Below are 10,521 nucleotides of genomic sequence, written 5' to 3'. Positions count from 1 at the left end.
TTAGAAAACAAAGACCAAATCAAAAGTCACATTTGATTATTTTATTAAGTCCTAACCATTTACTATTTTTATTTTGGTGTATCTTTTTTTGTCTATAGTATTATATTATCAAGCAGAAGAATTATTAGTATTATTGTTTGTTATTATTTGTGTATGCAATGATATTACTTGTGTATTTTTGTAAATCTATTTTTTTTAATGAAAAGAGATTGTGTGAGTTACATTTTGAAAAAGATAAAATATGAAAAGTAAACAAAATACGGGTAGACATGCAAAATATGTGTATTCTCGGTCATAAATGTCAATTTAATTTCAGAAATTTATTGTTTTTATAGTAAAACAACACAGGTTAAAAAAATATACTCTAGAAGAAGATTTGAAAATGTTTTAAAGAATTTAGATAAAATTTTCAAATTCAATTTATAATGTTATAATAATTAAAATATTAATAATAAATATTTATTTACCTATAGAAAAAAATTTCAAAAAAATTTAAAATTTTTATTTATTTTTACTCTACTCATCTCCTCCTGAGAGTTAAAAGACACTTATTTTGTCTCTTTTGTTAAGACCAAATTAAGCTATTCAGATAGAAAGGAGAGATTTTGATTTTTTGGCTACAAATTAAAATCTTTAAAAAAAACATCATCTTTATAATGGTAGTCAATACTATTAAGTACTATTAAGTTACAGTTTCAATTCTGCATTGAACAACAGCTCTGCCTTCAAGTTCATATGTTACCATGTCTCTTGTGTTTCTATTATTTCACAAATTAGCGTAAGAAAATCATAATTAGACCATGCGAGACTCCCTTTCAGTACTCCGATTGACGAAATCGTTTGCCAGAAACTTGTTCTTTGTAAGTGAATCTCTCAAGCTATCTTAAGTTGATCATAGTCAAGGTTATGCCCACTTAAATTTTCTGCAGCTCAGAAACTCAAGATTAGGTGTAGCACATGAAATCCAGGTATCACAAGATCTTCATGGCACAACGCAATTTTAAGCCGCGTAAACTTCATTTTTTATCAAAAATCAATACCACTGGCTACATGCTCTGCCTTGAGCAGCATGATAAAAATCAATACCAGTGGCTACCTGCTTCGTCTTGAGCAGCAGCAACTTTCCTTGCTATGTATTGAAGCTTTGGTTGCATCCCGTTAGAACCTTCAATCGCATCATCTTCTATCCTCTCGCTTTTATAGTTTGGATTTCTCCGCCGATAACTTGAAGCCGCATACTGATTCAAAATAGATGCATTCCTAACCACCCTCCGTTGTTCGATTTCTGCTGCCACCCCACAGTTATTATAATGCATTGCAGAACCAACAAATTTTTCGGGCCTTGCAGCAAGACCTGTAGAAATTAAACCATGAATGTACATCGGATGAGTACCAATATAATTCCTAAAATCTATGTAAAATTAGCCTATTTAATACGATAAATTTTTAACTCGAAGGTATTTGTGTTGTGACCGTTTAATGCCAATTTGTAAATACTCAAGTTAGTAATCAAACCTTGAACATTTTGAGGAGTTTGAAAAGGAAGTCGGGTCATCGAAAGAATAACATTACTCCTATCTACAGGCGGTTTCTCAACTTCTTTGATGCAACATTTGGATAAATCCTCTGCAACCTCAGTCGTATTCTGCATTGTGTTATCAGAATACAACACACACGTTATGCATTTACAGACATTAGGCAATTTCAAAGCAAACAAAGGGGTGTCTTTTAAATTGGCATTTGTCAAGATTAAATAACGGTATTGGCCAAAGAGGAAACTGGAAATTAAAAAAAAAAGCAAGAAAATTAGGATACCTAGGCAACAAAGACGCATGTTGCCGCTCAGGTGGAGCAATAGTTCCCCTTTTCAGTAAGTAACAAAATAAATTAAACAAATCGGTATGAAAAAGAAAAGCTTAACGGCAAACCCTTGCAATGGCATCAGGAGATGGTGTTTCAAGAAAATCAGTCATGATATCCAATTGATGGACAACATTCTTCCCAGGGAAAAGAGGTTTTCCGGTTAAAAGTTCTGCAAATATGCAGCCAATGCTCCACATGTCTATAACTGGTCTATACTGGAAAATAAAAGGTTTTCAATAATATATAGTGAGATATACACAAATGAATAAAAACGTTAAAAGATCTTCACTTAACTAACTTGATCAACATACTGTCATACTATTTGATAAGACTAAAAATCAAACATTTCAATAATAAATGAGCTTTTGAAAGAACTTTGCATAGAGTGGATCTTCTTCCATAAATTTAAAGTTCAGAGTTCCACAAATAATCTATTTGTTTAACAAAAAGATAAACTAAAGTCAAAATGTTTATGTCTTAAAGTCCAAATAAGCTCTTCCGATTGGTGTTAATAAACAAATTTGCAAGTGTTGAGATGAAGATAAGTAAATACACTATACTTCAATATTCTCTAGCAAGTTGAATCATTTCATACCGCAAGTGATATGTCTACTTGTGTACTTCTATCAGGAAGGATGGATTTAAACTACAACACATAACCATGAATCACAATTTAGATGTATACTAAAACACATAAACCAAACCTGAAACCATGTAATTGATTATCAATGTTGCTGTAAATACAAAGACGCACGAAGATATCGAAAGGACATTATAGGACTACCACAGAAAAAATTTGAATGTATATTGATTGTGAAATAATGGATACCGACCTGTATCAGATAATCCATTCCAATTAGCCCTACCTGAACTGATATCCTGTGACAGCTGCATAATCAGAGCCGAATTCCAGTTTGTGAGCTACTCGATATTATAACTGCAAACAAAGAAGCTACAGCAGTTCAATGGGTTGTGATAACATCCAATTGATTTCGAGAACCTGCAAAGCAACACCGACAATGACGACAACCTGCACAAACCGACATTGTTTAACGATCATCAGTACAAAATGTTACATAGTATTTATGCGACACTAACACCCCCAAGCAAACCAGCATTGCTATAGTGCTGTTATGATAATATACATAGTGTAAATTAAACATGTTCGCATTTTATGTACGTAGATACACTCATTCATTAGTTTCCTTTCTGATTCCTTCAATTTCTGCACCCAATTTTTCACATGAATTTTCAGATTCAAGAATTTCAATTGAATGTAAAACAATAAAAGCAAAAACAGAACCTCGAAAATATGAGCAGAGTCAGCGTCTTCTTCGTTGGAGAAGGATGCTTATGAAACAGAGAAAGAGATCCATCATGACTGGAAACTCGCAAAATCAATTATGAAAATAGAGAGCCCTTGTTATGCTAAATTCAAATTCAAAATAAACTTTCAAAATTTACAATTACAAAGCATAAAAACTGATTCATACCTTAGCCTAAGAAATCCAGTCCAACCAAATTTAAATACTCTAAAACCACAAAGATTCAACAAAGAAGAAACGCAAATAGAAGAAGAAATTAGTTGATGTCATAAACCCTAAATTCATCATAAACCCAAAAATGTTCATCACCATTTTCCCATTTGACACAAACCCTTCAGAAATGTAGAAGGAGACAAAGGATCAGTTTCCTTCACAAAACCAACACAACAACTTTCAACGGTTCATCAAACATCATATATTCATCAACTCATCAAAACTTCAACGATCCAAACCTTTAAACATCCACGCAACACTTTCTCTGCAACAGAATCGCACAAGAATCAAGAAAAAGAAACACAAATAGAAGAATAATTCGGAGGAGAAGAAAACCGAATCGAAATCACGGAAGAAAAAATTAGAGAGTGTACCTGAAATTTGTTGTCTCCGATTTTGTGCTCACTCGCCTCTTTCAACAAATCTTGGAGAAGCTCAAGCGTCACAGAGTAACGGCTGAGTGAGAAACCTAAATTCAAATTGGAACCTTATCGTGAAAAAAATCGAGAAACAACCATAAATTTTGGCTGCTATTGTGCGTGGAAAAAGAAAAAATTGGAAAATGGGGAATGTATCCAGTCATATGAAGGGGTTGGAGTGTTTCACATGAAAATTAAATAAAAAAATATAAAAAACTAATAATAAGTAATAAAAACAAAAATAGAAATATTACTCTAAATGGAAACTTTAAAAATAGCACAGCACCTAGAATGATGACACTTGGCAGACTTGCCAAAGTTCTCATCTTGCTTTTTTATTATGAATGATTTTATACTTTGTTATTATCAGTATATAATAAAAATCCAATTCTTTTAGTCCAACACTAAACAAAATTATTAAATAAAGTTTATTAATTCTTATAGTAGATATGTCTTAAGTTCGAACTTCCAACCTAAAATAAAATGTCCTCATACACTCTTAAGTTGATTTAACCGAACAATGAATTCTCCCATGTAATTTTGCAAAATTTAAAGAAAACAATCTTTCACTAAATACTTTTTGATTATAAACACTAAACAATTAGTATCACTCCATTTTGCAAATATTACTAAATGAGTACTAACAAAATTGAGTTATCAACCATTGTAGATTCTGAAACTAGATTTTCTACCATTACTATTTTGCCGCATCCATCTAATTGACGTGTTCCTAATCGTTAGATTAAAATTTAACGATTCAAATTTTAACGTAGTTTTTAATATGTTTTAAAATAAAGTATTAGTTTTAGTCTTTTCCCGATCGTAGTTATGGCGGATCGAACTGTAATCATCTCTATCAAATTTAATATCAATCGTCACTGAATAAACTAACGATCGGTTAAACCGTCTAATTTTAATCGATCGATTATATGTCAAATGAATGAATGAGGTAATAAATTTAAAGTGCTGAGAAACCCGGTCCGGAATCCTCTAACTTAAATAGTCGTATGTAGTTATTCCCACACTTTAACTCTATTTCACTCTTGCAAGTCCTAGCATAGACAATATGTCAAGCAAACATTGGAACATTCAACTCTAAACTTTTATAAGAAATCATTATTATTATATAAATTTATAACCGTTCGTACCAAGATACCATTGACCTAATCAAATCACATTTATGCTGAATTTATTCTCCAAGAAGAAAACCACTTTGCTTTTTTATTTACTCATACAAACTATATGCTCTATGTTTTTCGGGTCCAAACTTAAATTATTCCATATCATATTCTTCTAGCATATGTTCACTCATCACTATCTCACCATGATGATGAACCTTTGATGGAAGAAATTATTAGTTTCATTTTCTTCATAACTTAGTTTCAAATATTGAGAAGTTGATCACTTATGGGTACCAAAAAAATTGTTATGCTAAAAACTCATATTGATTCAATCAAGTTATGTTTTCATAATGATTTTGTTTATGAAAACTTGATTTGGGTTTTGGCTTCTATATGGATTTTCTTATGCAACTATGTGCTTCATTCCATTGGGTCCATACTCACATACATATTCAGGTTTGGTAAATTTTTACTCTTTTATTTTAGGTTATTTGTTAAATGCATGAAAAAATGAATGATTATTTCTCTTTTTTATTCTTTAGATTTCATAGAAAAAATGAGCAACTTGCTCCACTTGCTTTGGTTGAAGAAAGAAAGAGGAATGATTTTGAAGATTATGAGATTGATAAGTTCATAGAAGAGATAGGTAATATGATATTTCAAAGTAATGAAGATTTTTATATAGCAAGTGAAGGAATAGAAGGAGAAACAGAGTACTCTGTTTTTGAGAAGAGTGATTCTATTGATGAGAAAGGAAAAGAAGAAATGAATTGCTATGTTTTGGAGAAGAAAGATTATGATTTGAATGAAGATGGTAAGAAAAGTGAAGGGGAAATAAATTGTGATGATGTTAAGAAAAGAGATGAAAAAGAAACAGAGTGCTCTGTTTTTGAAAAGGGTGATTCCAATTTTCATCAAGATGGTAGGATGAGTGGAAAGGATATTCAAGAAGAAGATGAGGAAACAAAAGGGTTTATTTTGGTTGATACTAGCTATGATGCAACAACAAGTAATGTTCAGTTTGTGTCACAAAAAGATATTGGTGATATGGAAGAAGAAACTATGGCTTTTACAAGCTTCTCTTTCCTAAGAAATGCTTCCATCAAAGAAAATAATGTCAAAAAGGAATTATTAGAGCATAAATTAGAGGCATGCCATGTTGATCAAGGAAAAGCTGGAGAGGGTGTTTTAAAATATGAGATTATAGGCTCTAATAATTCTAGTGAAGAATTTGAATGTGAAAATCTTAAGGAAATGGAAGGTTTTAAGGAAACTCAATTTTCATGTGATAGAGAAGAAGTTTCACATGATTTTGTTGAATGCAAAAATGATAAGGAAGATTCTTCATACCATGGAGAAGAGACTTATAATAAAACAATGTATGAAGAAGAGTTGGATGAAATGGAATATGTTGAAGAAGATGAGGATGAATATGATGAGTATGAGAATGATGAGGTAATGGAACAATTCAAATTGGAAATGAAAATTGCAAGACAAGGAGGACTTGCAACAATTTTTGAAGATGAAGAAAGAGATAACTCTTCAAAAGTTGTTGAAGAGAAAATACAGCCATTAAGTATTGAAGAGAAGATGGAATATAAAGATCACATTGTTGAAATTCAAAAGGTTTATAGATGCTATGCACAAAAAATAAAGAAACTTGATGTCTTGAGTTATCAGACCATGCATGCAATAGGTGAGTAAGAATCAAATTATTTAATTTCTTTTTTTTTTATGATAAATCAATTGCATTAAGTTCATATTACATTGAGATTAGAACATAAATTCTTAGACTAACTACAAAATTCATTGTTATTTGAGCATACACATTCAATTATAGAAGCGTGAGTTCGAACTCGAGATATTTCATTTATTCATTTTTAAATGATGAAATGTCAGCCATTAGGCTATTATACAAAAAATACTATTTCTTTAATAATAAATATTATTGTTATTATTTCTTTTTGTTATTGATTAACTAAATTACCTATTTAACCTTCGATGTAGGTCTTCTTCGGATAAAAGACCCTCCAAAATTATTTTTAATGCAAAAATCAACTGTCAAGCCTTTAATGATTTCTCAAAATTTGTGGTTGCGCAAAGCCCAAAAGAACACATTTAATCCAATGTTGAAGTTTGTTAATGAATTACATAGGGATTTGGAGCTTGTTTATGTTTGTCAAATTTGTCTCTCTTGGGAAATTCTATGTTGGCAACATGAGAAAATTCAAGAAATGAAAAAATACGATTCACAATGGCCTCATAGGTATAACATAGTTGCAGGTGATTTTCAACTTTTTCAGGTTCTTATTCAACGGTTTTTAGAGGATGAGCCATTTCACCAAGACCATAATAGGGTTCAATATTATGTCAATAATCGATCTCTCATTCGCAACTTGCTCCAAGTTCCAATCATAAAAGGTATAACAAAAATTTATCATTATTCAATTATTTATTACATTGTTAGACATGTCTCATTGTTCCATACTCACGTGTGTGCTCCTACTCAATGCACTCTCCCGTTATTATTATATTATTATAAAAATTTACTCATTTTCTAAAATATACTAATTATTGGTTAAATCTAAAAAGTGAATTTTTATGACATTAGATGGTCTAACATATATTTTTTCACATTATTAATGCTTTATAGGGTAACAATAGTGTTATGATTGTTGTGTAGATGATAGTGCAAAAGATAAGAAAAAAGTTAAATTGAGTGAAGAGGATGCAATTGGTAATGAAAGATTAGAACACATAATCCAGAAATCCATGCAAGTGTTTTGGGAATTTGTGAATGCGGATAAAGATGATGAGAATTTGTTTCACAAAACATCTCATTATAGAGAAAATGAGATCAAGAACAAAGAAATTTCAGATCTTGTTGGGAATATCCGAACCCAATTACATAAGGTTTTCCCCTGTGTTTTAATTATACTTACTTTCTATTGGGCATTATCATATTCTTACAAAATTGAGTTTTAAATGTTTTGTAGAAGGAGAGAATGGTCAAGGACAAATTGAGAAGTGGAAATTGCATAGTTAGAAAGTTCCAAAAACACAATAAGGATCAAATTCAATTGGATCATGATATGTTGCTTGCTAAAGTGGGGTTGAAGTTGATTTCAAGAGTGATAAATATGAAAAAGTTGAGAAAAGATCACTTAATATGGTGTACTGATAAGTTAAACCAAATCAATTTTGTTGACAAGAAGATTCAAGTGAAGTCTTCGTTTTTGCTTTTTCCTTGTTGATTGATATGTTCAAATTCTTTAGATATAAAGATTCATGTTTATATAGAAAAGAGTTATGTAGACATAAGATTTAGACTTAACTTACGTAATCTTAATGTATGTGTATACTCATCGAAGTTTACTAATTTATAAAATACAATTGAAAGATTTTGTATCAGTTTCCATTGTAGTGATTTAAATAAAGTCATTGGCAGAGAAAAACAACTAGTCAATTTCTTCGCTAGATATCAAATGTTGCTTTATTACTATGAATCAAACTGAATTTTGAAACGTAAGACTCACACCATGCACATTCATCACATACGCTAGACTTTAAATAAATACCATTGTGATTTTATATTTAATTGTAATAATAAGTACTTTTCAAAATTGCTTTATTAAGAGTGGGTTTGAAAGTTAGTTTTTAGAGGATTCTGAAGATAAGGACTTTGAAAGAATGAGTATTTTTTTTAATAGAAGGGATGATACTCTATATAATATTAAATAAAAAGAAGAGAACAAAGTAAGGGGGACGTGGAACAAACATCTATTTTGGAGAGAAAAATTGTTGGAGCGGTAAAGCGACAAAGAATAAAAGTTTTGGAAATATTTATCCGGGAAATTATCGTCTCTACAGGGATTAATGTGAGGGAAAAACTAGCATTCAATAGTTTCAATCCTTCGAAGTTTGGATTAAGGTTTTCGAAAGGAAAATGCGGGAAAAGTAAATAAAGCAAATAAACAATCTCAATAGTCTAAGAGAATTTATCATGGAATTGCATTTCATTCTACCCGTCAAATACTTAAACTTGCCAATCAATTGAACTCAACCTAAATTACTCGTCAATACCATCACATATCGCTCACAACCAAGGTTATTGAAATTTTGGTCTTCAGATTCCAGATGTCCTATGACTTGTTGGGACATCTGATCTGATACAACATACAACTGACAAATATCCATGAATGAAAAACAATGCTGGAAAGTAATTGAACACACATGATTTTTAACCTAGTTCGGTGTACAACGACACCTACTCTGGAGGCTACCAAGCCACGAAGAAATTCCACTATTAGCAGTATCAATTCAAAGCTAAACAACCTCCGGTTTACAACTTCTCACTTAGTCCCTACTCAGTGCAACTTCTACCCAAGAACTTCCTAGATAAGAGAAACTCCTCTCATTTCCAATCACCGCAATGATGTCTCACAATAAATACCCTAGTCACTAATATTAACGGCTCTTTACCACGATCTTCAATTACAAACAATACACGATAAGACTCCCTTAATCAACAAATACTCTCCAAGAAAATATGCTTTCCAATTATGCAAAATATTCTTCAAGAAAATAGGTCTTCAATTATTAGTTTCCAAAATATTCTCCATATTTAGAAATCAATCAAAGCTCTTGAACACAGATAAAATACTTTATCCTTAGATTAATAGTTATATTGGATAGCATAATATTCTTCAAACATTCTGCATCTGTAATAATCAAAACAGAATCTGAAAGCCCAACTTATCACTTAGTCACGATGTTGGAGGATCCTGCATAGGACATGTTGTTTGACATGTTATACCAGATGCAGTAAATAAAACATCTTGTTCAACATATTGATTATCGTATATTTTATGCAATGTTGAAACATATTGATCATCGTATATTTGCTGCCTAATTTGTTTTACTAAAATTAATGCTAACCATACAATCAGAGAATTAACAATCCCCCTTTGGAAAATTTTGGCTAAAACAAATTTACATATTACAATCTGATCTCAGCAACAATAAATGTCCAGTAGTGCTCTAGAGTCCTTATGCACTTCTCAAGTATACCTTCTCAACTTGAGACTTTTAGTAGCAGATCTACCTGTCAGAGAGTTAGTCTTCTTCTTATTCATATGAAGATTGTCAAGGCTTCATGTTTGACATCTTTTCACAGCATTTTGAATAAGCTCCATGTACCCACACACCACGGACCAACATCATCAAGAAAGGAGTAGAAAGTCCTGAAGTCATTTGATTACATGAGGAAGAAGATAATGACACTCCCCCTCAATGTGGAAACCAACTCTTGCCACTGATGGAAGTATCCAATTTTCCCTAATGATGGATAACACTTCCAGAGGGCATAAGCGACCCATTAAGTGGCATAAGAGACCCCTTAAGAATCATAAGAGGAAACTTAAAAAGCAGCCACCAGTCAACCTATGTAACTTAGAACACACGACACAACTGTGTTCATAACTCAGATCACAAGACGCATGATGAAACATCTTATTTGACATCTTTGTAACTCCAGAAATTCAGACACAGGAAGGAAAGAAGTCCTAAAACCCCATATTT

General features: G+C 31.5%; 2 protein-coding genes across 7 annotated transcripts; one reads left to right on the top strand and one right to left on the bottom strand.

The window, feature by feature from the left end:
* Positions 1-623: 623 nt before the first annotated feature.
* Positions 624-3,656, bottom strand: LOC131617096 (mitogen-activated protein kinase 16-like). 6 transcript variants are annotated; one of them, XM_058888475.1, is made up of 7 exons: positions 3,520-3,651; positions 3,357-3,395; positions 3,167-3,244; positions 2,697-2,893; positions 1,929-2,078; positions 1,516-1,645; positions 624-1,354 (listed from the first exon to the last, which is right to left on the bottom strand). In XM_058888475.1, the coding sequence occupies exons 4-7, from the start codon at positions 2,712-2,714 to the stop codon at positions 1,080-1,082; spliced, it is 573 nt and encodes a 190-aa protein (XP_058744458.1). In that variant the 5' UTR covers positions 2,715-2,893; positions 3,167-3,244; positions 3,357-3,395; positions 3,520-3,651; the 3' UTR covers positions 624-1,079. The 6 variants fall into 6 exon arrangements, with proteins under 6 accessions (XP_058744458.1, XP_058744457.1, XP_058744461.1 ...); XM_058888474.1 differs by having other exon boundaries at positions 3,357-3,656; XM_058888478.1 differs by having other exon boundaries at positions 1,929-2,073; positions 3,357-3,656.
* Positions 3,657-5,123: 1,467 nt separating this feature from the next.
* On the top strand, positions 5,124-8,242 carry LOC131617095 (uncharacterized). The gene is made up of 5 exons (XM_058888473.1): positions 5,124-5,397; positions 5,484-6,637; positions 6,949-7,362; positions 7,625-7,854; positions 7,938-8,242. The coding sequence occupies exons 1-5, from the start codon at positions 5,228-5,230 to the stop codon at positions 8,193-8,195; spliced, it is 2,226 nt and encodes a 741-aa protein (XP_058744456.1). The 5' UTR covers positions 5,124-5,227; the 3' UTR covers positions 8,196-8,242.
* Positions 8,243-10,521: the final 2,279 nt, after the last annotated feature.

Source organism: Vicia villosa, linkage group LG7 (assembly GCF_029867415.1).
Source record: "Vicia villosa cultivar HV-30 ecotype Madison, WI linkage group LG7, Vvil1.0, whole genome shotgun sequence".
NCBI lineage: Eukaryota > Viridiplantae > Streptophyta > Magnoliopsida > Fabales > Fabaceae > Vicia > Vicia villosa.
The sequence above is the reverse complement of the archived record's forward strand: the minus strand, read 5'-3'. Positions and strand labels throughout refer to the sequence as shown.